Source organism: Alosa pseudoharengus, unplaced genomic scaffold, assembly GCF_046254945.1.
Source record: "Alosa pseudoharengus isolate Yale_2024_CS ecotype anadromous, Long Island Sound unplaced genomic scaffold, YU_APseudo_1.1 YU_APseudo_1.1_scf_21, whole genome shotgun sequence".
Lineage (NCBI taxonomy): Eukaryota > Metazoa > Chordata > Actinopteri > Clupeiformes > Clupeidae > Alosa > Alosa pseudoharengus.
Genome location: NW_027468674.1, coordinates 34,206,534 through 34,234,141, shown reverse-complemented (window position 1 = coordinate 34,234,141; position 27,608 = coordinate 34,206,534). Strand labels below are relative to the sequence as shown.

The 27,608-nt window shown below is 39.6% G+C and overlaps 1 protein-coding gene across 1 annotated transcript in view; it reads right to left on the bottom strand.

Moving 5' to 3' along the window:
• The window catches only part of ryr2a (ryanodine receptor 2a (cardiac)), a 142,614-nt gene that overhangs the window by 10,514 nt on the left and 104,492 nt on the right, over window positions 1-27,608 (bottom strand). The window contains exons 73-94 of the mRNA XM_076298837.1: window positions 27,314-27,373; window positions 24,341-24,475; window positions 23,960-24,072; window positions 23,690-23,786; window positions 23,359-23,465; window positions 23,230-23,281; window positions 16,678-16,728; window positions 14,453-14,552; window positions 13,807-13,886; window positions 12,105-12,181; window positions 11,917-11,990; window positions 10,132-10,149; window positions 5,980-6,060; window positions 5,743-5,831; window positions 5,517-5,645; window positions 5,331-5,435; window positions 5,149-5,230; window positions 3,701-5,010; window positions 3,204-3,253; window positions 2,945-3,092; window positions 493-579; window positions 11-232 (exon numbers count right to left, since the gene is read on the bottom strand). Coding sequence (XP_076154952.1) covers window positions 11-232; window positions 493-579; window positions 2,945-3,092; window positions 3,204-3,253; window positions 3,701-5,010; window positions 5,149-5,230; window positions 5,331-5,435; window positions 5,517-5,645; window positions 5,743-5,831; window positions 5,980-6,060; window positions 10,132-10,149; window positions 11,917-11,990; window positions 12,105-12,181; window positions 13,807-13,886; window positions 14,453-14,552; window positions 16,678-16,728; window positions 23,230-23,281; window positions 23,359-23,465; window positions 23,690-23,786; window positions 23,960-24,072; window positions 24,341-24,475; window positions 27,314-27,373 — 3,267 coding nt within the window. The remainder of the gene's footprint in view (window positions 1-10; window positions 233-492; window positions 580-2,944; window positions 3,093-3,203; window positions 3,254-3,700; window positions 5,011-5,148; window positions 5,231-5,330; window positions 5,436-5,516; window positions 5,646-5,742; window positions 5,832-5,979; window positions 6,061-10,131; window positions 10,150-11,916; window positions 11,991-12,104; window positions 12,182-13,806; window positions 13,887-14,452; window positions 14,553-16,677; window positions 16,729-23,229; window positions 23,282-23,358; window positions 23,466-23,689; window positions 23,787-23,959; window positions 24,073-24,340; window positions 24,476-27,313; window positions 27,374-27,608) is intronic.

Genomic DNA, 27,608 nt, shown 5'->3' with positions numbered 1-27,608 from the left:
AGACACCAACCTTCAGGCAGTAGTACCCTATGATGCAGCAGAACGAGATGACTGTGTGCAGGATGGCAAGGATGCGCAGAGTAGGCTCCATATAGCCACTACTTTCCTCAAGGACAAAATGCACAGTCATGGTGCGGTCAGGGGTAGCACCCAGAGGATTCCAGTGAAGGCCTGCATCTACTGGGCTTCTAAAGACCTCCTTCTCCTCCATCACAGCTGAAGATGTAGACACCTACCAACAAGAATAGGCAAGAGCATTTAACATTACTTTTGCTGAAATACATTTAAAGGAATTTAGGAAATACTACAGCATCATCTAGTATCATTGCACTAGGCTACACTATAACAGGTCATTCTCAATATGTTCTATAATCATGATAATGTATATACAAATACTTCAAAAACATATCTACTATGGTACTTTCAATCAGGTCAATATAACAGCATTATTATGAAATTCAATCTTTTATCTATGACAAACTTAAGAAGTACCTTATAGAAGAGAAGGATAAAGTTGATAGCAAAGGCCACAAACAATGCCAACATCCTCATGTTGTAGAAGTTCCTGGCAAAGTAGTTCTACAAAGGGTCAAGATACATGCTGTTAAATTAGTCTGACCTGTCCCGATAACTAGCTTCGGTAGCAATGTGTTTTGTGTTCCTGTGACTCAACGTGTCAGATCAAGGTCTATTAAAAAGAATATGTGCAACTGTAACTGTTAACAGCCCAAGAAAATTGCTACCTGTTGCACAACACAGGACAGTTAATAGGTCAGATATCCCTCCATCCCTATCTGCTTCTGTATTCAGGTATTTTCAGGTATTTCGATAATGTAGACGTAAACACAGCTTAGCTGTACACAGGTGCATCGAAGCATGCTTTTTTCCTATCTGGCAGCTGTGTGATATGTATCTTGATCTTGAGGTGTTTAGTGCACCTCAGCTGATAACCACAGGGCTTTACTGAACTAGATATGCCACAAAGCGGTACAAAATATGACTGCCGCTCTGTTCTGCACATTCTCTCCGCAAAAATAAATCACGCTTGTCAATTTGTCTCCATCTCCTACTCCATCCCCTACACTTGAAACTTTTGTGTATGTAAATGAGTGTGTGCATGTGTGCGTTTGCTTTTGTGTATATGTGTGCTTCTCTGTGTGTGTGTTTTCCCTTGTGAGTGTGTGTGTGTGTGTGTGTGTGTGTGTGTGGGGGGGGGGGTAATGGTGTGTGTGTGTGTGTGTGTGTACGTGTGTCTGCTTGCCTGCATGTGTGTTTTATGCGTCTGTGTGTGTGTTCGCTTGTGAGTGGGTGTGTGTGTGTGTGTGTGTTTATATGTGTGTGTGCCTGATTGCATGCATGTGTGTGTTTTTATGTGCATGTGAATGTGTGTGCGTGCATGCATGTGTGTGTCTGTGCGTGTGCTTGTGTGTGTGCTTGTGTGTGTGCTTGTGTGTGTGTTTGTGCATGTGTGCGTGTTTGTGTTTATGTGTGTGTGTGTGTGTGTGCGTGCGTGTGCTTGTGTGTGTGCATGTGTGTTTATGTGTGTGTGTGTTTATATGTGTGTGTGCCTGATTGCATGCGTGTGTGTTTTTATGTGCGTGCGCATGTTTGTGTGTGAATGTGTGTGCATGCATAAATGTGTGTGTGCGTGTTTGTGTTCATGTGTGTGTGTGCTTGTGTGTGTGCGTGTAAGTCTGTGCTTGTGTGCATGTGCGTATGCCTGAATGTCTACTCTGTGTATGTGTGTGCGTGTGTCTTTATTTGTGTGTGTGTGTGCATGTGTGTTTATGTGTGTGTGTGTGTGTGTGCGTACCTGTGTGTGCGTGTGTTTGTCTGCATGTGTGCGCATGTATCTTTATGTATGTGCTTGCATGTGTTCATGAGTGCGTGTGTGTGTGCATGCGTAGTGTAGTCACTAAATGTACACATACAGTATATAAATTTATTGTATGGCCCCCGCATGAACAAAATTCCACGAAACTTTGTCATAATGACCTCCAATTTTGTGCAGTTTTGACCATGTCATCCAGAGACACCTGTGTGAGTAATGAGTGGCTATCTGAGAGGTATGAGTGGTAATGAGTGGGACGGATCAAAATGAAAAACAATGGTTCGTGCACCCCGTTTCGTGCACCCTGGTCTTTCAGTGTCCTGGGAATCGTTGACACAAAATTACTGAAGAAAACAAAAGAATCCGGAAGAAAAAAAACTCTGACTTATATGACCTATATGACTGCCGCTTCGCTGTAGCCAGGGTTTCCCCATGCTGCCTTACACGTGCAATTTTATTCACGCTGCTAGGCAGTCTGGATTCCATGGACCCGATTTTCACCTCAACGAAGGAACCAATCACAGAACGGAGGGGGGCACAGCAAGACGATGACGACACACCGAAGCGGTTATGGGCTACGTACAGACTCATTTGATAGACATTCGTAAGGCGCAATAAACGGCTCTGGGCATTCGTAAACCACGTCTCAAATACGAGAAAATGAATGTGTAGTTCCCAGACCCCATCTCAATGAGATGAGGTCTGGCGTTAGCCAGGCTAGCTTCGCTGCGCGGTGGTCATAATTATAGTTATTTGCACAGCCTGGATGTGACCAGACATTACAGCCCTTGTAAACCCCCCCCTCTATGTGCTGTATAATTTGAATAGTTTCCCACTCTTAAATGGCCTACTTACCGGTAGATACTAGTTCTCATTTATTTTCAGTAATAAACATACAATGTATTATTGATTTCAGTACCGGTAGTTGTTTTTGACTTAAATAAACTGTTTATCCTATCAGAGTGGATAATTAGACGGTTACAATTGCATGTTTATTACCGGTACTTAGCAACAGCAATCTTGTTTGTATTGTACCTTATTCATAAGTCACTTTGAATAAAATGATTTGCCACAATAATAAATGTAAATGTAATGCCATTAGTGTGATCTTACAAGAAGCTTCCTCTGGTAAACAATGATTTTTTTGCAGAATGCAGATTCCTGCAGGTCTGGCTCATCAGATTTGGAGATATGGATTTGTCTGATCCTCTGCTTTGGCTTTAGCTGTTCCTTATCTTCTACTTTCTCCACACGTTCTCCTCTGAAACAAATAATGTGAATATCCCATGACCCAGAAAGAATGATCCAGAAAGACATATTCTTTTAAATAGGCTGTTTAAATAGTCAGATTAACAGATTGATGAGAACATACGCTGCTTGCTCTGGCTTACTGTCTTCTGTTCCTCCTTTGTCTTCTTTAACCTAAAGTGCACAAGACATCAAAAAAAACATCACTGGCAAACATTTCATGAAAAATCCACTCGGTGAGTTGCACAGTTTTCTAACCCTAGGAAAACGAACATTAAGGGTTGTTTTAGGACATGTTTGAGCATGCCTGTTGGCAGCCACTATGAGTAGTCAAAGGCGATTCAAAACGAGTCAGAAAAGTCGAGACGGGACCAATCGTCAAAATTTCGGTGTCCACCACTCTAGTTCATCGAAAACAAACCAGAAATGGGACTCAAAGTGCTAAATACTGGAATTTTCCTTTAATGCCATGGGGCATTTTCTAATTCCCAACATTCTAGTGGACAATAAGATGAAACAGAATGGTAACAAGAATAATTTGTAAAATAATAATCATAATAAAAAAAAATCCCAATATTAAAAAAAACAGCTATAGATAATTAATGAAGATTTATCAAGTACCTGATGTTGTCTTCTAAGCTCAGGGGAGGGACTAGGAGGAGGTATTGGGGCATTTAATAAATCAGTCAGGCTGGCATTTGGATTGTGAGGCATTATCTTGTACTGTCCCCCTTCTCTTCGTAAATCTAAGCCAAAGATGTCTGAGAGAAGTTCTGTTTCATCTGTAGCAATAGTGAGGTCGGCTAAGTCCTCCTTTGTCAAGGGCTTCTCCATTGATTTATTTTCCCCACCTTCTTCAACCTCCCCACGCACCTCCTCGTGTGTTGGGTCAGGCATGCTGGTTATGAGCTCAGACATTTTCATGGTCTTGGCACCTTCCAACAGATTACCCCCAAGGAAGGTATTGTATATAATACGGAAGAACCCACGTGAGACGCTAAATGCAAAATGCAGAAGTCCAATCAGCACACTCCAGTAAAAGGCTGCCAGTGCCATCACCATGTCCTGCAATGTCATTTTCTTGGCCCTCTTCACCTGTTTCTTCAGGCTCTTCATGGAAAGCACTTTCATTAACACTATAACATTATAGCGTAGAGCTAGAAGGGCTGTCCTTACAGTAGTAACGGAGAAGAAGCCCATCTCAGGGCTCTCCACCTCAGGTTTTTCTCCACGCTCTGTGTCCTCCTTGCTGGCCAAGCGCTCACTAGCATCTGACATTTGTGCTGCAAGCTGCATCTCAAAAATGGTGTCTTCACAGAAATTGACAAAAAGCTCCATCTTTTCCTTCTCACCACCTTCGTTGACAACATCAAAGATAAACTGTCGTTTGGACTCTTTTACCTGTGGCTTCTCCCACTGCGTGCGGCTAGACTCACTAATTTCAAAGTAGACACGTTCGATACGCTTGGCACTACCCATGATCTCAATGCGGCCCAAGAAAGGCTGGAAGTAATTAAGTACACTCTCAGCCAACTCCAAGAAAGTCTGAAGGCGTGAATCATGTGGCATATGCTCAGAAAGGTTGGTTAGTAGTACAGCCACATTAAAACCAATGTCTTTTGCTGGTTCATGGAACCTTTCCACAAACTCCTCATAGTCAAGAGTCTCATTCTCATCTGTCTCTACACAGGAGAGCAGGAAGTCTGTTTCAGATTGTGTGTAGTGTTTGTGACTCTCCATTGCTTTATGGAAATCTCGCTTTGAGATAACCCCTTTCCCATCAGGGTCATATTCTTTGAAAGCATCAGAGGACGTTAGGTCCTTAAGCTTGAGGAACATGTCAAAGAACTTCAGTATCATCTCCACATTGTTGGAAGATTCCACCAGCATGTCCACCATCTGTTTACCAATGGTCCCATTCACAACATTGCCTGCCAAAACAAGAGTAGGATGACACAACATGACAGATACACAATCCTTTACAATAACATACACTGTTTAAAATATATACTGTAAAAAACAAAACATCAAAATGAATCATGTTACGAGTAAGTTATTCAAAATGCCACCTTCCAACATGGACAGCAACATCACAACCATGTCTTTTTGTAGATCCATTAACTCCTTCAGCAAATCAATTTGGCTAGAATCCTGCAAATCACAAACGATTCATGAGCTGAAAAGGCTTAGCTACATTCAAGTAGTAGTGAAATAAGATAATGGGTGACTTTGTGTTCGCATTGTGGCACACCTGAGACAACTTCATCTGCATATGAGCAAACACATGCAGGAAGCCAACCACTGCATCCCATAAGCGACTATGTGCTAGACTCTGCTGATTTCCTGTGCATGGGCCCTTTGAAATAAATAATTAAAATGTGTACTTATTTAATTTGAAAGCATAAAATAGACATAACAGAACTAAATGTATATTTACCTGTATATACTCCGTCAGTGTGTTGAAGACTTGCTTTGCTACATTGATAGCTTTGGAGAAATTGCGTTGCCCCTGTTCATCAATGACATCTTTCCCAGAATAATACCAATAGAAATCACTGATGGACTCCTGCAGACCAGACCAAACAGCAAGTGTTTACATTACATTAAAACACTGACACAACTGCTAAATAGCTTAAAAGAAAGCCTTAATATCTTAAACTGGCCTGGACTCTGAGGAGGTAGTCAACTGTAGATATAATGATGTTGACAGTTGTGTTGTTTCCTGTCTGTGTTCTCAGATAATTCTGGAAATCTGGAGCATATAATCAAAACAAATGAATTGGATATATTTGCATTGTGAAAGCACTACTTGCCAAAATGATAGAACAAACAGTTGCAACAGGGGCAATTATGCTACATAATTATGCTTACCATAATTAAACTTTCCTCATGTGACCTACCTGAGTTATGTCCTTCACAGAGAAGTTGCAAGAAGCGAAAGAGGTCACAGGTGAACTCATCATCTTGCATCACCTTCTCTCCTGTATTATGATTGACAACAATTAACCATCAGTTTCACAACTTCTTTTTCAATTTACAATGACATACAAATGCACATGTCAATAAATATGCCTGAAAGCATGCCCTTATACTGTCTGTGGTCTTTCCACTGTGGATTCAGATTACCCTCCATCTGAAATATCTTACTAAATGTATTTCACAAAGATTTTCCCAGTGTTCATGCAGACTAAAATCCAGGACCTGACGGTCACAATCACAAACTGATGTGTCAATATCCATCAGAAGACTCCTGGATTGAATGGGGGATCCACTATACCCCAAAATATAATGTTATATAAAAATACATGTATGTTATTTTACCTAAAGTTTAAGAGGAGTAATAAGCATCCTACTGTGTAAATTATTACCGTATTTTCCGGACTATAAGTCGCACTTTTTTTCATAGTTTGGCTGGTCCTGCGACTTATAGTCAGGTGCGACTTATATATGAAAAAAAATATATAATTGAACATGTTTTTAAATGTTAATTTATATTAACTGACATGAACCCTACATGAAACATTATCGTCTACAGCCTTGAGAGAGCGCTCTCAAATGCACAAGTCTTGAAACACACGTGCATACTTAAATCCTCAAATTACTGCCGGGATTCTATTTATAGCTGGGCCTCAGATTTGGACAAATAAAAGCCAGTATAATTTTGTTTAAATTTAACTCATAAAATAGCTCTTCTTAATAATTTATGTTGTTGGTTGGTTTAATATTGTTGCCAATGAAGTCATTGTCCTACACCATGAGTCTCCAACATATTGCTCTCAAGCTACCAGTAGCACGCAGCCCCAGGTTAACCTACATTTAAACACAATTGTTGCTGCCAGGCATCAGCCTATGAATTTTATAAAAAAGTAAATCATGCATAATTTAAAAAATAACTAAATTTAGGCTATCTTAGACCTCTTTGGCTATACGGAATAAGGTTTCCCTTGCAGCACAGCACACGTTCCATGAATGAATGAATGAATGAAAGCGGATGCCTTATCTCGCAATAAGCGGATGAACATCCCGACACACTTTCATACATGAAACTTAATAGTGACCCAATGCCATTGATAGCCTACCGGTATGCTGCTCCAAACGAAAAGTATAGGCCTATGTCTCACAGTAAAACGCAAGAAATGAAGGCCTATAGCTGACTCGAATAGGCTACAAGCCATGGTCCAAATAGGCCTAAAGGTGCTGTGCTTTGCCCAGCCATAAATTCAGGATTCACGATAGTCTGTCCCCTAAACATTCCTCACCCGTTATCTGGACATGCATGAAAACATTTGAAAACAAAACTCACTGCCATGTAATATTTGATCGCTGTTTTGCTACTAATTATCTTTCACGTGAATACGCACAGGAAGTGAAAGTAGGCCTATGCGCTCCGTGTCTGTAGCTGTCTGTTCACGTCCGCAATCGATTATAACGTTCCTCAAATGGAGAACACATCCATGTTCTCTCGCGTTATATTATAGGCTGTCATGCTTCTGTGTTTGCGGTTCCTGATCGCTAAACGTTTGTTTTCCTTTCCTGACGATAGCGGTTGATGTAGAAGCACGTAATAGGCTATAATAATTTGACTTTAGCGGTGACAAATCCTGCTGAGAGAGAGAGAGAGAGAGAGCAAAGAGAGAGAGGCACCCCCAAAGTGGTCCTGCGCACGTGTGTGTGTCTCTGCATGGGGTTCAATTGAAGTCAGAGTCGGTCACATTATTAGATTAACGTCAGACAGCGCTGTAAAATGTGTGGGAATTTCTCGCATTATGATGGCTAGCGTTGCGGGACTTTTATTAGTATGCTCAATACTTTATAATTTATGCGCAATCCTGCGCTGAAATTTAGGCCCTGGTTTTAAATGCGCATCTTTTTTTCTCTCGCTCTCTCAGCGAGCATTTGTTCTGCTGCCAGCTTGTGCCAATACGCTATATCGTCCAAAATGCTTGATTGCATTGCATTCTCCACATTTTTAGCTAAAATTTCATGTACCACATCAGCATTTTTGTTCAGTGAATCTTTTGTAAATTGCTTTACAATAGCGTCGGGCACTTGTCAGCAGCCTTCGGCTTGCCTCTTGCCACTATTCACTCCTTCATCTTCAAGATTCCCTGTAGAATTCTCAATATTTTTGGCCTCAATGTGTTCAGTTACATAGTCTGTCTGTTCTTAGTCTTGGATTTTGTGAAATAAATTTCTAAATATCACTTGCTTGCTGCAGCTTCGGTCTGCACGTCCTTTTAAAACCGCATATTTTTCTCTCTCGAGCATTTAATCTGCTGCCGGCTTGTCTCTCCACATCGTCCAAAATGCTTGATTGCATTGCATTCTCCACATTTTTAGCTACATTTTCATGTACCATATAAGCATTTTTGTTCAGTGAATCTTTTGTAAATTGCTTTACAATTACCGTCGGGCCTATATGCCTATTGCCTGGCTTGCCTCAGCTTCGGTCACGTCCTTTTAAAACAGTCTTTTTCTCTATCGTGAGCATTTAATCTGCTGCCAGCTTGTGACTCCACATCGCCCAAAATGCTTGATTGCATTCTCCACATTTTTAGCAAAATTTTCATGTATCATATCAGCATTTTTGTTCAGTGAATCTTTTGTAAATTGCTTTACAATTACCATCGGGCCTATAGGCCTATCGCCTGGCTTGCTTCAGTCACGTCTAAAACTGCATATTTTTCTCTCTTTTGAGCATTTAATCTGCTGCCAGCCTGTGACTCCACATCGCCCAAAATGCTTGATTGCATTGTATTCTCCACATTTTAGATACATTTTGGTGTACCACATGGTATTTTCTTTCAGTGAATCTTTTGCTTTGCAATGACCTTCCTGCCCTCCTCTTGGCTGCCTTCACTCCACATTCACTTCACATTCGTCTTCATTAACATTAATCTTTTTGGCCTCAATAATCCAGTTACATAGTCTCTGTTTTTGGTTTTGGATTTTGTGAAATACATTTCTAAATAAATGCCACTTATAGTCCGGTGCGACTTATATATGTTTTTTCCTGTTCATGACGCATTTTTTGACTAATGCGACTTATACTCAGGAGCGACTTATAGTCCGGAAAATACGGTACTACCCCAATTTGAATATGTACACTGTCTATGACACACTACACAACTATGTATGAAATGTTTAGTAGAAAAGAAATTACTTCTGTCTTCTACTTAAATCTCATTCTTCAAGTCTTACATTCATTGTCCTTACCCTTTCCTCTGATTTGCCTGTACATTTTAAACAAAGCTAAGCCTTGGAAAGCATTAAGAAATTGATAACTTTAAATGTCATTACTGTTCTGAGAAACTATGTTTATATTCTTAAATACTGTAATCTGTGAATGGTCTTACTGAACAGAAATATGGAAACAATGGGAAAACACAACGATTAGAAATAGAACACAATATTGATTTCCAGGGATGGGGAAAAACAAATGAATACCACATATTGATATAAAACAATTCAGCACATCCAACCAAAGGAAGAGACAATAAAACAGAGTACACAGTGACTACATCACAAAACACATAGTCAACAGCTGGACCTCTGGAGAGGTATTGAGGGGTTTGCTGATGTGCTATTGGCCAACCCCTTCACATTAGCGCAGCCATTTCCAAGCCACGATCAGAGTTTAAAAATACAACAAGAGACTACAGAGAAAAGAGTACACCACAAGGCCTTCAAAAAGACAAAACAACAAGAAAACAACATTACACCCAGCCAACTGCAAAACACTTGAGGATGGGAGACTTCAACAGCTTCACTGTTCTTACATGTACATCTAGTGTGCCAGATACTGTGCAAATCCTGAGAGGGGAGAGCAAAAATAGGATGACTTATGTACAACTCTAATGTCATAGTCTAATGTATGCTACATAACAACTCCACAAGCTCGGCTTGATTATACAGACAAGGGTGGAATCAGCACAGGCTATGCATCAGAAAGTAGCAAGATAGGTAAGGATTTGTTAAGGACTCAGGACCTGGACAGCGCTGACACAAAGGACAAGAGCGAAATCACAGGAAATGGCGTAAGTCATAATTACCACGCTCATGAGTGATGACTGAGGAGGGGGGGGGGGAGAGACATACGTTAAAATCAAAGGAAAAAGGGAGGGAAAAGAAAGAAAAGAAAAAAGTGAGAATTCAAAAAGAATTGTTCAGAAATTCCAAATCATCAAAAATCATCATCAATAGCTTTGACTACAATGCTGAAATGGGTGTAATGACAAAAAAGAGTGGGCTGTTTAGAAACAAAAGCAACAGAGGCAGGGCCTAAAACTTTGCCCATTTGTCTGGTAATTTTTGCTCACTTTTGCTGCAACGTGGGACTAGAATAACACAAGGGCATTTTGATCATGCCTTCTCTCATCTTCCATACACACAAATTGTAGAACAAAATAGTTTATGTGTTGCTTGATTCCGATGGATCATTTGCGATGTATTTGAGTGTTACACTAGATCAACACATACATAAACAAATGAACTATAACAAGTACTAGGATACCTCTACAAGGTGAGCAAACTGAATTAATTCAATATACATTCAATTTATATTCAATTCAGTTCAATTAACTTGTTGAAGCTCAATTCAAATAGAGGCTGGGAGGTTATACTAATCCCACGAAAATACAACATCCAAAAACAATGGCAAATTTCTCAATTTTAAGAAGCATTCCTGGAACAAGCAGCTCATAAATGTGCATCTTTTTTGTTTTGAAAAAGGACCACTAAATCTAAAATGGGTATATCAACTAAATAAAGCAGGATGTGAGCATGGCAGGAAGCTGACTGTTCAAAACTCTTGACTATCAAAGACACTATAATGAAGGTCATTTCTTAGATCTTACATATTTATATTTTAATGTTTATTAATATGTGTTGTCCCTGCTCTAAATAAATAGGCTATAATGCAAATTACAAATTAGATAGGCAGGCATTGTTCTCTGGAAGTTGAGTATAATTACTTAATCTTCATCTTTTGACATTTAAAATTTCAGATAACAAGCTTCATGGTGCACCAGCCTCTGGATATTAGCAAATAAAAATAAGTAATATTTCCATTTAAATATAGTGAAAATTGTTGATAACCAAACACAAAATTGAAACAAGGAAACTTGCAGGGTTATGTTCTGTGTACGATTATATTTTTAGTTGCTTACTGTATGTGAAATGGTTTACTGACAGTGCAGAAATGTCTTTTTTGTCATTGAACCCTTGCCATTTTTTCTTTTACAGATAAATTTAAGTGAAACAACCAAAAACAAAACAGTGCAAAAACAAGATCCATCATAGCAGGTTATGTAATCTGACCTCTGTCTGACAAAATGAGGACAGAAAAGGGAAATTACAGAACAAAAATGCATCCAGTAGCGAGTGAAACATGAATTAAAATACATGCGTCATTGACGCAAAAAAATAATGAACGTGGACAACACAGAAATTAGAAAATACATATTGATAAAAATAACAAATAAATCAGAAAAATGAAAAAGGTGTCAGAACACAAATGCTATACAACGGTCAAAGAATTTGACTTAAACCCACTTCAGCTGGGTTTATTTATGTTAAAAATGAACATAAATAAAATAATATGCTTTAGCCTTGGGACATAAAAAATAAACTTAATTAATCATTAATGTGTTTCCATGTGTTTTACCTTGACTCTCAGTGATGTATTCACTTGTTAATGAATGTTGAATTCAAACAATTGTTACAATGTTGTTAACATATCCATTTTCATACCAAAAAAATATTTTCATTTTCTTATTATTGAATCTGCAAAGAAAAATGGGCCCATAAAACTTTTTCCTTGAGCCTAAAAAAAGTACCTGAGCCTTCCTCAGTCACCATACCCAAGCCTTCAGCTTTGTTTTGTCTCTCGAATGCATTGAGATCTAGAACACTGGGGGAGAAGGGGAAGAGGAAAGGGTACAGAGGTAAAGATGCTGAGGACACTGTGTTCGCTTTCATTGAACTTTCATGATCTTTAAAGCACAGGTAGGGATAGGTGTCTTACCTGCAGTACTGCATGAGACCTGCCAGACTCTGAAAAAAACCCACATCTTTCTTATCTTTCAGATAGTCCAGCATTTTCTAAAAAGGAGAGGAAAACAGGCATTATAGCATAATTAACTAAAAAGTTGACTGAATGCTGATTGCATGGGTGAACGTCATTTGAGGGTTATTTGGGTATGTTACACCCAGAAATGTAATAACTTACCACTTTACCAACATCATAACATACGTATATTAGCCTGACGAGCCAGACCCATATTAAAATGTAGGGTCTGGAGAATCGAGGGGCGGGATAATCGGTTGTCTTTCAAATTCCCTCTGCACGCAATAGGATAGCGCTACAACGCCCATGCGTTTTCCCACCAGCGGAGCTAGTTGGCTAGTTCAAACTTTTGGCAACTTAAAAAAAGCTTAACTCGTGTCACGCTGTTCGCCAAAATCCACCTTCTTTGTTTTCAAGTAGCAGGGAATTCACGCCGAACTGTTTCAACTCTGCCATCAATTATTATGTTAAGCCCGCCTAATGACTCTATACACGATGTGATTGGCCCTATCAAAGTTAAATTTTTCCAGCTCACGAGCCAATGGAGAGTTGCTAGACTAGCTGCTAGGGTGCGTCTAGATTACATTGAAAAAGTGCAATCATGACCTCCAACAAACATGTTATTTCCCAACACAATATACTCAACACTATACGTTCATTTTCACTCACATTTTCCAGGGGGTTGTAAAATATCTAAGATGTCTTCTATGTACACAAATGGATTACTTTTCTGAAATTATGACCACTTAAGTCATTCATATGCAAAACTTGCCATTTATGAATTTGGACGTGAGCAGAGGCTCAACTTGTGTACGCAAGATTTCCCGAACCCACATTTTGTGGACAGGGTAAATTTGGACTGGCTTCCAGGCTAATATAATGCCCCTCCATGTTGTAAATTATATAAAGGCGTGACCTCTAAATCAAGAACATAGGGGCATGATATTTAAATAACGATTGTTTTAAACTGGGGGTGGGGGGGGGGGGGCATTTTGGTTGTTGCTTTTCGGTCATTGCTTTTTTTACCTTACAGATACGCATGCCAGTTATGTATCCACCACCTCCAAAACTCCAAAGCTGCTGTCAGATTATGTTTCGAGGACAAAAGTTTCCTTTCCTTTCCTTTCACTCAATAACAGTTTATGTTATGTGTTAATCACAACATTTCTTCCCTAACAATTTAGCTACAGCTAGTTGTGAAGTAGGCTAGTTTTCTGGGAGAAATAACAAAATGGGAGGGGAATGGGAGAAACCCGGGGAAAAACGGGAGTGTTGGCAGGTATGTTTAAGATGGCCTTTTAATCTGACCAGTCCAAGGCTAAATATGGGTTCACAAGATTTGTATATTATCACATTCTGTTTATATTTGCATTTTACACAATGTCCTTTTTCTGATTTTGGGTTGTAATACAATATTGCTTTATCCTCCCACAAACTCCCTGCAAACATCCGAAAATGTTAAACATGCGTCATGTTATTTATTTTTTGGGAAGTTATATGATAGTGGGACTATAATATTTCTACTGCAAATTTGTATGTTTGTGATTTTTTATTACTTTTGAGAAGTCATTACGTTTGTGGGTTTAAAAAAGTAGACTCCATTCATTGCATTGTATGCATAATATACAGCATTGTAGACACATGACTCCAGATCAGATACCTGTTGCACAGTGGAATTTCCTCCATTTAGTCCGGCAATCCCCAGCTTTAATGTGGATGCAACCATTGGTCCCATCTCCCCTGAAGAACAAATGCACATGCACAATATAGTCAAAATCAGCTGCTCACAGTCAGGTTCTACACTTGTCACCTGTCTTTGGAAGAACTGAATTGATAAAATATACAATGCCATTCATTAAATTAAGGTCATAACCTTTAAATATCACAGTGCACAAAAAGGTGATAGCAAGATTCAATAATCTTTCAAATTTCAAACACACCACTGTGGTTTCTTCTATGAGACAGGATGTCCGAACCTCTCAAGTGTACTTTCCTTTCACTGTTTGCTGGAAGCTTGTTCCATGAAGTAATTAAGTTTATCATGTTAGCGTTAGAGCTAGGGGTGTAACAATTCTCACAATCCACTCTCTGATATTACACTTGCTTTCAAGTCTGATATTTGCATATAAAGGAGGAAACGACCATGTTTATAGTTCACGGAAACTTTGTGGACAAACTCTCATTATTTAACAAAGCCAAGGTACAAGCGGTTTTCCCATTCTGTTGATACAGTATATGGAGTAGGTTGAATATACAATTTAACATCTATTAACTAATTAACTATGGACTCCTGCTGCCACTGATACCTTTACTCGCACTGATAGTTTGAAGGACCATCTCCGCAGCACCTCGGTCATGTAGTCGGGCCTGTTGGTAAAGTAGTTTCTGCTTTTCCATCTCTTTTTCCTGATGGAGATACGAACAGGTGGAAAATGAACATGGACCATCCATTTAGGTTGACATCGGCCTTGATTTTGGGAAGGCATGCAATGATGTGAAATAAAAATAATCAATGATGCATCAAATCCATTAAAACAAAAGTAACACACCTATTTTGAAAAAGTAAGCAGTACAACATACAGATATTTACGACTGAGTATTAGGGCCACACATGAAGAAAAACATATTTTTGCCATGTCGACATTAAACTCAACATTTTGACAATAAAGTTAGTTTGGAGAGAGAACGACAGCTCTGGACGATTGAAAAGGAGGACAAATGAAACATTCCAGTTTTCTTCGAGTGCAACAATGATTAGGTCTACATCATGTTGACAAAACATAGAATTTAACCTCCGTTGCTCAGCCAAATACAGTCCTAGGTCCTTTTATCACGGGGTTACAGGCGATAAATGCGATGGTCAAAAGTAAACGTCATTAGCGGTTTATTTATTTATTGTAGGCCTATTATTAAAGAGTGTTTTTCCTCTAAAGGTTCAACTTCATGCTTATGCACTAGACTAGGCATACTAAGTGCTCTCCCCAATCGCAGACTTTCACATTGCATGTTTGTTTGTAATGGACGCAAAACAGCCTATTGCTGAATGTCTATGGAGGGACGAATGAAGCTGTCCTCCCGACCAGGCAACCCCATGTATTCTAAGTAAATGCACATATATCTGTGTTTGTAGCCTCCTATATTTATTGCAGGTAAGACATGGAAAAGCAGTTTTAGAAAAATGAGTTTTGCCATCATACCTATGGAGAGTGACGGCCTGTGTGGGTCATGAAGGGCAGTTATTTGGATGTGCGGTGGCCTTACCCACGTAAAACAGAGTAAAATAACATTTTGTAGAAACATTATATCATTGGAAACATTTATTATTCTAGCTATATAAATGGCATAGTGCATGGAATTTCGAGATGGAACCACAAGATACATGGAACCACAAGATACAGCGCTTCACGATGACTGCAATGAGCAGTTAACAGACAAGACGGAATCTATCTGAATATCTGCAATCTACAGTAGCAATCTATCTGAAATAACACCTATTTGAAGTAGGCCTATTACATTTATGTCACATATTGTGTGTTAGTGTAGGCTACAAAGCTTAAACTGTAGGCCTAGGCTATGTTTTAAACTGTATTTCGAGTTTAATGTCGGCATGCGACTTTAAAGTCAACACGTCGAGATTAAAGTATGATATTTCAACTTTATTCTCGAAATGTTGAGTTTAATGTCGACATGGCGACTTTAAAGTCAACATGTCGAGTTTAATCTCGCCATGGCAAAAATATTGTTTTTCTTCATGTGTGGCCCTAATACTCCGTCGTAGATATTTCTGTTTAAATGTAGGGAAGTAAAAAGTTGTCAGAAATTATAGATACCTGACAATGCAACTCAAGTACAGTACTTGGGTATTTGTACTTCATTACTTCAAACCTCTGCAAATAGCTTTCACTAGTCAGATGAATATGAAGGCTATGTTTCAAGGCTGTCTGGAAACTATCCCATGTTCATTAAAATCAGAGTACAAATGGCCACCAACAATATTTAAACCTATTTCTTAAACATAGCCCACCAAACACAATGAATCATTCCATCATTACTTCTGCAACAATTGTTCAATTTCTGAGAAACATAAATCTAAATTTAAGTGTCCTGGTTGGAACTGAGGGGCAGCCATGGCCTACTGGTTTGTAACCGAAGGGTTGCCGGTTCCCCGACCAGTAGGAAAAATGTGGGTGGGGGAAGTGGTTGAGCACTGCTCTCCCATGCCCACATCCATGACTGAAGTGCCCTTGAGCAAGGCACCTAACCCCTCACTGCTCCTCGAGCGCCGCTGTAGCAGGCAGCTCACTGCTCCGGGTTAGTGTGTGCTTCACCTCACTGTGTGTTCACTGTGTGGGATAAATTGGGATAAATGCAGAGACCAAATTTCCCTCATGGGATCAAAAGAGTATATATACTTATACGTATTGTCTCCCAATTCTATGGTGAAGAAAATAGTTTTCAAAAATATTTAAGTTGCAATTCTTGGCAATGAGACATTAGCAATACACAGGGAATGGTACATGATATCACCTACTTCAAAACTTTTCACTTCCTCACCATCTTCATCCTCTTCATCGTGGCAACTCTGACAGACAGGCATTGCAAATAATTAATTCACTTAGGGGCGAATTCTCCCATTTGCACGTAAATAGCGATTCAGTTACGCACTTTTCAGTTATGCGCATTCTCCCACATCGTGCAAGTTTGAAAGCAAGGCGGCCTTATGAAAGAGGCGTGATTTATTTAAAATAGAACTAGACTGATCCACCACCTCGTTAATTTAGGTTGATATGAAAAAGTGGAACATGGACTTTCTCATTGACCTTCTGAATGCCATTTAAATCCAGAAAGAACATAAAACCAGTCTTTGATTTTGAAAACGTAAGCATGGTGAACTGAATAGCGAACGGCCTACAGTAAAATGGTAAAAAAGCCCAACAAATAATTGCCTTAAAACTCACTGTTGAGAAAGAAAGTTTCAATGACAGCTGCTTTTAATAATATCAATTTATCTATGCTAACGGAGCTGTAGACTGACCTGCAGTTGCAGTTTCAAATACAGTAGAGAGACTGGCATAACAATACCAGCTTCCACTACAAACTAATCAGAGACAGGAAAATATTGATGCTGCTCGACAATAGTGCAGGCGTCTGTGCAAATGTATGGATGACTTCGGTAAAGTTGGAAAGAAATGGACAGATTCAAACAAAGTAGGCTATGGGATTATGACTTCACATCAAGTTAAAACTGAAGATGCACAGTCGGTAGGCTCCAATATCCAAAGTGGGTGATTATAACAGGGTTTTCCCTATTTATTCCCAATGTAGCCTCATGGATAAGGTAATATCGGGAAATATGCCACCATGTGATACTGTAATGGGGAAAAACATAAAGCCGTATCAGCATATTAAAGGTCCAGTATGTAGGAAATAATGGAAAATAAATGGTAACCATTCCAAAAATGAACACCATGTTGTCAGATAGTAAGGAAACACGATGAATTGAAGTAATGGCTTATTTGACAACATTATAGCCCTATAACCTGTAAAACCCCTTAAAACCCATGAAAAAAAATGAGTTACGGGACGGAATCTCTTGGAATTTTCGTTTATGTTTTGAATGATTAATTCTAGAATAGCGCATTTAATAATGGGCTGGCGAGTCCTCCTATTTGTGTTGCCAAATTAGCAAAGGCCAACTGTCAACTTGCTGTCAGTGTAGTCATGAACGCCTACGAGAGTCAGGCACATTTCCAAAATTAAAACAAGAAACAAATTAAGTGGACATTGGAGGAGCTTGCTGATATGGCGACGTCTTCGTCAAACAAAGAATATCAAGTCTGACGCAGAGCTGGCCATATTTCTCCACGACAGGTAGCCTAGGCTAAACTGCATCGCTACTACTGCATCTGCATCGCTAACTTCAGCTAAATATGTCACGTTGTTTAGAGAGGTATTTTTTGTTTTCACTGTTTCCGTAAGGTGTAGCTGGGTCATGGTTGGAGAAACGTTAAAGCAGCTGCAGGTCAACTAACGTTATTAGCTAAGTGTTAATTACATCTGGCAACCCAGAAGAGGCTCGCGTCTGGTAGTCTTGAGAACGCACCAGTGTTTTGATTTTGGCCTACAGAACGTTCGGTAACAATCCTACAAATGTGATACTGTAATGTCAATTTGAAACGTTCTGTGTAACCTAACGTATATGTATTTAGAACTGTTTCACCTTGTCGTGGCGCTCGACCTTAAAGTGCGTATGTCAGGTTAAAAAAATGTTTTGACAAATGAAGGGACATGAAGCAAGATAGTAGTGAGTAGTGATTTTTCTTGAAAAAACAACTTTAAATGCAATAGAACAATATTTACAGTCATTTTTATAACTGAATTTATGAACATTCCAGACACAGTGATGACCTCATAAGAGGGAGTCCAGCAAAGTTGAGCATAGGGGAGAATGGGTTTTAACTGCATTTTCTTTTACACTGATAAGGCCAAAAATGTTTTCTATGACATACCAGTGGTTCATAAGCATGAGCCTGACTGGCAGGGACAAAGTAAAGACGAATAGGCTACAAATGGCCATCAAATCATCAGTGAGAAATTGATTAGGGGTGTGAGTAGGATCAGATCACTATTAGTATGTATCATGGCTTAGAAATGGCAGTTGTGTCATTTGCCATAACATAGGCTTTCATATACAACAAGTTAAGTAGAATCAGTAAGCAAATTAATAGTCTGTCGATAGCTAACATTAGTTGATAAGCAGATGTATATATATAAAGAGCAAATGTGTGGTAGCACATATACACTGATGGTATTATAGTCAGGTCTCTAAAGAAAAGCATATGCCCATGGTTGGCTGAACACAGACTAATGAGTTGCTTACTGATTCTACTTAGTTTAGGCTATATAATGGCCTATATGTGGTGGCAAGTGACACAACTGGCATTTTCAAGCATTGCTACTTATCCATATCCTCTTCATCACATTTTAAGATCAATGATGGTTGCCAGTAAAGAAAAAAGGTATCAGGATATTTTTATGTCAGGCAGGTAGTAGACTAGCATGACATACTGGAATGAAGTCATGTTTTTGGCCTCATCAGTGTAAAAAAACCTACTTTATGATCCCTTATCCCATGTGTTTTAATTGACCAACTTTGCTGGACTCCCTCTTATGAGGTCATCAATGTGTCTGGAATGTTTCCTGGAATGTTGATAAATTCAGTTATAAAAATAACTGTAAATATTGTTCTATTGTATTTAAAGTTGATTTTTCAAGAAAAATCACTACTGACTACTATCTTGCTTCATGTCCCTTCATTTGTCAAAAATGTTTTTTAACCTGACATACGCACTTTAATACAGCCATCGGGTGCACGTAGATGAAAAGGTGAAGTCGGAGATAAAAAGATGTAGTCAGTGGCAGAATGCTGCAAGAGTTGTATACATAAGAAACGCCCAGATTTAGATTCAAGGGCGTCAGTTTGTTTTTAGAAGTGGTGGGGACAATAACCATAAGCTTGAGTGTGTTTTGAAAAGTGCGGGGTACCCTTATGTAAGCTATTCATCCATTCAACGCTGCATTACAATATGCTCAACAGTAGTGTTGCGCCGGTTAAGGTTTTTTAACATCCGCACCCACCCGACCCGTCAAGAGAGTCAATCTGCACCCACTCGACCCTCAATATGCACTGATTAACTACCCGAAACTTACCCGACCCGACAAAAAAAAAAAAAAAGAGACGTCTTTTTGCCGCAACGTGTGTCTGAAAACGAGGTGAAAATTTGCGTGTAGTGTGATAGGCGTAGGCCTTATTATGCGTGGGCCTTCAGATGCAGCAGGTGTGTGATTTCCAAAACCATGGCGGGAGAACCGACTGCACTTTGGTTATCTTGCATTTGCTTTGATGTTGCTTAGAATGTTAGATTCTTGCGATAGATGTCTTCAGACAATAAAAAGTAATTTGGAAGGGAAATTGAAGAGAAGAGTTGCCCCCTGCGTTGGTCGTGATTCCCCTTTGAAAATCAGAGGTTCACAGGCTACTGTGGCCTTGGTCAGTGGCGCCGCCAGCTGTAATCCTGTAGCCTACGCACTGTGCGTACAATTCATTCATGAAATCATTCAATACAACAATAAAACTAGCTTGTGTACTGTCTTAATTGAAACATGCTTCACGCACAAATGATAGCCTAGGGCAAAGACATCTCAACACAAGGATAGGCCTACATTAGAAGATGATGGTTGGTGTAAACTTTGTCACACGACATGATAAGCAGTTCTGGCGCTTAAAAACGCAACGTTCCATTCAGTCATAAATCATTCAAACGTAGGCCTAGTGCTCGTCATGAAAAGAAAACAGCAGCTTAATATTTTTCAGGTGTTTAACAGTAGGCCTAGGCGCACTGTATCAGTTATGCCGTAGGCAGTGAGATTATTAGGCATTGCATCCTGTCACTCTGTTTGGAACATCGCAGTTCGGGTTGATAAGATTCAGTTAATGCGAGTATGGGTCATCTCAAAGTTTGGGACAACCAAACATCAGAGCAGGCAAAGCAAATCCTACTTGTTAGGTTACCAATAGCTGTCTTTTCTCTAGGCCTAGGCCTATCGGAAATCGTAACATAAGCTCATTGGTTTCTTTTTTCTTTTCTTTCTTGTTCGCGTGTTGGATAGTGAAACGATAATGCATTTAAATCAATGTACATCAGAGCCGATATGGCCAGCCCTGATCTGCTGCTCTGTAAAGGTATTTCTGTCCCACCCAAATTTGCTGAACTACTTGCGAAGTAGCCTATTCATCACAGACATCACATGTATCACACGAACGAGCTTTTTCTCAGCTTTTAAACAATGTTGGTGGTTAGTTGTTGTGGTAAACGGTTCGCGAGAAAAGTAGCCTAACTTTAATTTAATTTAATCATAGCCTATTTTCTGCTATGCTAACCCATTCATCTTGGCTTCGCGAACTTTCCCTCAACACATGACAAACCATATATCAGAATAAACAGCAGACCTTACCGAACACAAAGGTGTAATTAAAGTTTAAAGTTTTAATTAAAGTTTAAAGCACTCCCCTGTACAGTTAGCCATTCCAGAGTAAATTTGCAGCAATGTCTATATGCATGTCTCCAACTTTGGGGTTCACAATGTGTTTAAATTGTTCAATAGGCCAACATGATTTTATAACAGACCAAATACAAAATAAATGTTACAAATATCGCCTAGATAGCCTAGTAAACATTACAATCAGAGGATATACATATAGGGCAGACCGACGCTCATGAGTTCTTTGTTTTATCGCTGGATTTTAGGATAGCCTACTATGGCAACCGATTGCATTCCGAGCTACAGTCAACTCTAGCAGGCATTACATGACTGGAGGGTCGGGTGGGTGCGGATGTTAAAAAACCTTAACCGCGCAACACTCGATCCACACATATCTAGGCAGGTGTGCATGCTGTGAGGATGTCATTGTGCGCGCCTATCGCATTGATGATTTCAGTAGGCTATGTGGGGATTTTTTCGGTCACAATTGGTTTGCACCAGTGTTGCGCGGTCTGCCCGAAATTAAGCGGTCACCCGCGGATGACCGCGGTCACCCACGGTTATGAGTCATAAACAAAATATTTTAATGATATTCGGGTCATTTGCGGGCGGGTCATAGCCTGACGAGCCAAAATATCACGAGAAGGCATCAATACAGTAAAGCATCAATACAGTAAAGTCAACAGTAAAGAAGCAAGACGCGAGTTAAAATAATATAGACACCCCTTCAGGAAAAGCGATATAGGCTATGGGAAATATTGGGAAAAGTTGTTAAAGAAGATGACAGTAGTACAAGATATGGTCTAGGCCTACTTCTTGTGAAGCCATTTAAAATGACGGCCAAAACGGGCAGCCTGCAGGAAAAAATTTTTTGGCACAGACTACACAGCCATATCTACCGGTATGTATAGGTTCGCGCATGCATAAAAGTTACCTTAGTTCGTTGTGTTTGTGACTTTAAACAGTGGATGTGCTTTAGTAAAGCTTTGTGCTTCATTCCATATTATAAACCAGTTCTTACGCTAACGTTTTGACCAGCAATGTATCTGTCTTGCCTACCTTGCCTCACCATTTCTGTTTTCGAAAGAAAGATATGTCCATGGCCTTCAAATTTTATCCTAGTGTTCTAATCCTTGGTGGTTGCGTGCGTGCTTGCGCTCTTATTCTCATTCTCTCTCCTGCAAACATTATGTCCTGCATGCCTATTGCGTGTAGTTTTACTGCATAAAGTTTCGCAAATAAATTAGTTTGTTTTACAGAAATGGCCTACTGTCACACTGCATGCAGGCTATAACCAAAAGCACACATTTTGTAAATAAGCGGGTCGGATCGCGGGTCGGTATAATTTTGTCCTAATTAATATTCGGGGTCCGAGTTGCGGTCGGGTTCATTAAAATATCGGGCGACCGCGGGCCGCTTGTGACCAAACCCGCGCAACACTGGTTTGCACATTTTTAGAAGTGGTGGGGACAAAATTCCAATTATAAATAGTGGTGGGGACATATCCCACCCGTCCCCCGTAATCTACGCGTATGTTTAGATTGCTCCTCCCAAAACGTGTAAGTCCCTCCATTGCGCGTAAATTACAGATTTAAGTGAAGAGGAGAATTCGCACAGGCTGAAAAGCACTTAGTTATGCGCTTTTTTGACTTACGCACCCTTACACACATGGGAGAATTCGCACCTTAAATAAAAGTAAATAAAAAAAAAAACATGTCTGGCTGTGTAATTACACAGAACCATTATGCTGATACACAATGCAATTATTACGAATATGATGTCTCACTGAGAGCTATGCTAATTATAGTGGTATAGTTTCGCAAAGGGTATTGTAGAAACTTTACATAAAAAAGTACCATATGTATTATAAGATAATCATATACCTTAATATTAATAGATATATTTCAATTATGAAATGTTTTATGAGAAATAACAGGAAAAAATCTTGTATTTTGTATCACTATCATTTTACCATCTTCTATTTTGTATCACTTCTAATAAAGTGAATTAGCATGTTGTACAAACTACAGAAAATGTATACCTTTGCCATGATATCTGCATAAGCCATGTAGAGGGCGTCTTCCTCAAGTTTACTGAACAATAAAAGAACCAGTGAGTAACAGCACATACAACTTTAACCTGATAATTGTTCTAAACAAAACAGACTTACCATTTCTCGGTCAGTGCAGTTCTACTGAATAACTGGATAAGCTGGTGCAGGGGGTCTATGTGCTTGGTGGCTTCATCTTCTTCAGGGGGTTCCTCTCCTCCAGGTTTCTAATTTTGAAAGTCACAGGCAATAGCAAAAGTATAGAGTACAGAGTTTGCCATACTGTCATGATCAATGTACTTCATAGACTGAGCAGTATCAGTTATATTTAGTTAAATATTGGGTAATGCTGAGTATTCCACTACTATACAGGTACTCAAATTGTATTTTGTAATCATCATTATTTTGAATCTGCTGTTATACTTCATAATAGTACCAAAACAATACATACTGCCAAGTCTTCAATAAGCTTGTCTTCAAAGTAGTGTTCCTCTGTTTCTATCCAGGATCTCAAGTAACCCTGCAGAAATAGATTGACTGCTCGGTGCCTGGGGAGAGCCAAATGGTATGGCATTAAAAATGGAAGAAATTGCAGACTTTTACTCATCAATAATGATTGATTAAAGTTGATTATGGAAATGCAGGACTAAATTGTCCCATATCATGTCATCTAAAAAGTGATACTGTCCTACTTTTGAAGAAAAAGTCCATGCAGCACTACCTGGGCAGGTTATAAAGAGGCGCCATCCTGAAACAGGCCACCACTGCTCTCTTTCTCTGCTTAGACAGGAGCTTGTGCCACACTGCTTTCTTACTCCTCTGGGGATGTTCAACCTTAAAGAAATGAGCGTAACTTTAGGACATCTTTTGATATATTCCATTGGATATTTTGGAAAGCAATTTCACACAGTGTTTGAGTAATGTTAATGATGGTCATTCTTTTGGTAGAATAAGGCTTTGATTCGAAAAAACTTTCAATTATGACCACAGGTGACAACATATCTAGGATTTATGGTAGTAACTGTTGTGCTCCTATCATAACATAACAGTTTCTCATTCCACTGTGACTCAGACAATGTGGGCTGGGTTTATTCAGACCTACCTGGTCCAGGTGGAAAAGCACATGGGCAATATCAAGCACCCTCTCCACTGTTTTCTCTGGGTCTGAAGTATCCTCACTTCGATTGGGCATGTCTTTATATAGTGCCATCTGCCAGCGAATAGCAGGATCCTCCAGCTGAGAAGACACATGATTTAATAACTCTGTGTAGCTATGCTGCAATGATTCCAGTCCAGTGTAATTGTAACCCCAAAACACATCTGTTCCCTCCCACATCTTGACTCATTGGTGCAATGATACAACCAAAAGGGCTCTGTACAGTCATGACATTCATGTAACTTACTGACATAAGCAATCATGTTCTGGGATTGGTACTGCCTTGGCATGCTGTGTGCTTTAACATGCCATGGCGATGTAATCATTTATGCATAGGTGGCAATTTATGCCCAAGCAATTCAGGTACAAAGTGCTTAGCCTGATGGCTACTGATCCACTTCAGAATGAAGATGAGGCGCTTTGCTGATTTGAAAGACGCTGTACTGGTGGTGAAGATGCAAAGGAGAAAAACACATGCAAAGGAAAAAAACAGATGTGTAGAACAATGGAAAAGACAGAGTGGCATGGAATATGGAAGAGAAAGTGACATACTGAGCACAGAACAATTCAAAACAAACTCCTCTCTTGTCTTACATTAAAATATGCTGCTGCTGTTGAGCACTTTGCACAATTGTGTCTTCTTATTTACTGTGTAAATTGTGCTAAAAAAATCTTACATAACCGTGTTCGCCAAATACTCAGAAGTAATACTCAACACCACAAGAAGCCTTTGAAAGGTAAAAGCTGAATCCAGGGAGAAAGCCTGGCAAGCACACACAAGTGGACATAGGTGCTAGAAGCTTTCTAGCGAACCAACCACCAATCAATCAGAACTTTGTCTTGTTTGAGGCTGCTGAAAAGATGAGGTATATCTTGAGGTGTATCTGGTCATGATTTCTTTCAATCCTGGAGGGATTGCTTAAAGGTGCTCTAAGTGATGTTACACAGTTTCTAAGCTAAAACATTTTTTGTCACATACTGCAAACATCACCTCACCATCCGCTAGCTGCCTGTGCCCTGAATACACTGTAGAAAAATGCGGTCCCTGTGGACAGCCCAGGCTCCAAAAACGGCAACAAAAACAACCATAAAAACATAACAAACTGTTCCAGCAAATCGGGTGACGAGATGTTACCTGACTCTCGCCAGATTAATTTCGTTCCGCCTAGCTCCATTCACATCCATCTGGGATCAGTTCCGTTGAGAGTGATTTCAGCACAAGATTGTATGGTAGAGCCAATCAGGACTCTGAAGCACCACTCCAATGGATCGATCCCAGATGGATGAGTGGAGCTAGGCGGAACGAAATTCATCTGGCGAGAGACAGGTTAGACGAGATGTGCATTTAGGAGAGTTTCAATTGCGCGGGAGGGATGGGGAGGGAGTAGCGAGCTAGCTCTCTGTTTTGTTTGAACATCAACAGAAGTGACATTACCCAACATCGCTTAGAGCGCTCTATGCATTTTGTAGAAGTCTGGGCATTTGTTTGGAATCCTATAGGTTAACCCTTAGAACCCGATTGACGCAAAGTGCGTCAAAAAACACACCCTTTCTTCTCTGTTACATTGCTCCGGAACGGTTCATCGCAGCGAGATGAAACCTTTATTGAACGACAGAGCAGAAGTGGGGCTTTCCAACGAGACTACACACTTGTCTGTACGATCAAGTATGAAAATTAAAAAAAATCATGAAATTAAATCAAATTGCATCATATTTACAGTCTATACTTCTCTGCATTCACCTGCACACACATTACTCTAGTTTGAATTACTCGGCGAACCCGTGATCGCATCGATATGGCAAGCATATCAGATGAAAGAGGGGGCACAGGGCTATCCATTGGTACCATGTTTATCGATCCTTCTGGCTTATAAAATCAGACAAAGTGACTGCAAAATAATGTCATGTACACAAACCAACGCTGCACACTCATTACTCTCGTTTGAATTACTCGCGGACCCGTGATCGCATAGATATGCCACGCATGTCAGATGAAAGAGGAGACTCAGAGCTATCATTTGATACCAAGTACATCCTTCTGGGTTATAAAACAGACGAAGTGACAGCAAAATAATAACTTCATATAGCTGGACTTACCCCACGTTTTTGTCTGTTCTTGTGGCAAAGCATGTTTATAATCCAATGCTATCATGTGTTTCTCTATGGCAAAGCATGTTCATATTCCGGTTTTGAGATCCTAGCAAATTCCTGCATGGCATCCAATTCAAGGCTCACATTGCATCCCAATTTGTTCAACAAATAAACACCTTTTTTGCCTTTACTTTGTTCATGGCAATGCAGTAAAGAGTTGAGAATTATTATGACTGCATACACACAGGCACGCAGGCTAACACGCAACCTCGGGTCAAGTCAGGTCAGATCAGTTCGTGTCACAGATATGGAGCGCAGAAAGGTCATTTTTCATCACTAAATAAAAAATGGCATTTTATTTCCGTAAATCACACAGCAAATATTTCTGTAAATTGCTCAGCCCCAGAGTATCCCTCCAACATGGCAATTATATTGCCCGATTCAGGACAGTCTGCCCTACACACACATGAAATGCATGTAGAGCTGTGAGCTTGCAATGGTGAGATACATGTCGAAATATAAGAATTTTTATAATACACTTTTTATATTTTAATTCTTTAAAAATCAAAATAAAATCAATGCTAGTATTAATACATGAAATGATGATCAGATCTGAATAGCCTAAACTCTCCTGAAAAAAACAATATATAATATATGTGTGTGGCACTTACAATGACCAGAATAAATCCTTATGAATAAAGGTAGTGAAAATGCCCTAAAAACAGCTTAGGGTTCTAAGGGTTAAATGAGTGTTTTGGAGTAAAAAAAAAACACAAAACATGGAGGGTAGAATGACTGTTCATGCAGGTGGTTGAAAACAATCCATACTTTTCCCTGAAGATGGAGATTGTTGCGTATAGTCTCCCGCACCTCCTCTTCAGTATCTTTCTGTACAAACAAACAAGCACAAGAAAGAAATTGTTGCTACTGACAAACCTAGAGTAGGCCTATAACTAGACCACTGCCACATAAACCTAGAGTAGGCCTATAACTAGACCACTGCCACATAAACCTAGAGTAGGCCTATAACTAGACCACTGCCACATAAACCTAGAGTAGGCCTATAACTAGACCACTGCCACATAAACCTGAGGCAGAGTGGTGGTGGCTTATGAGTGGATGC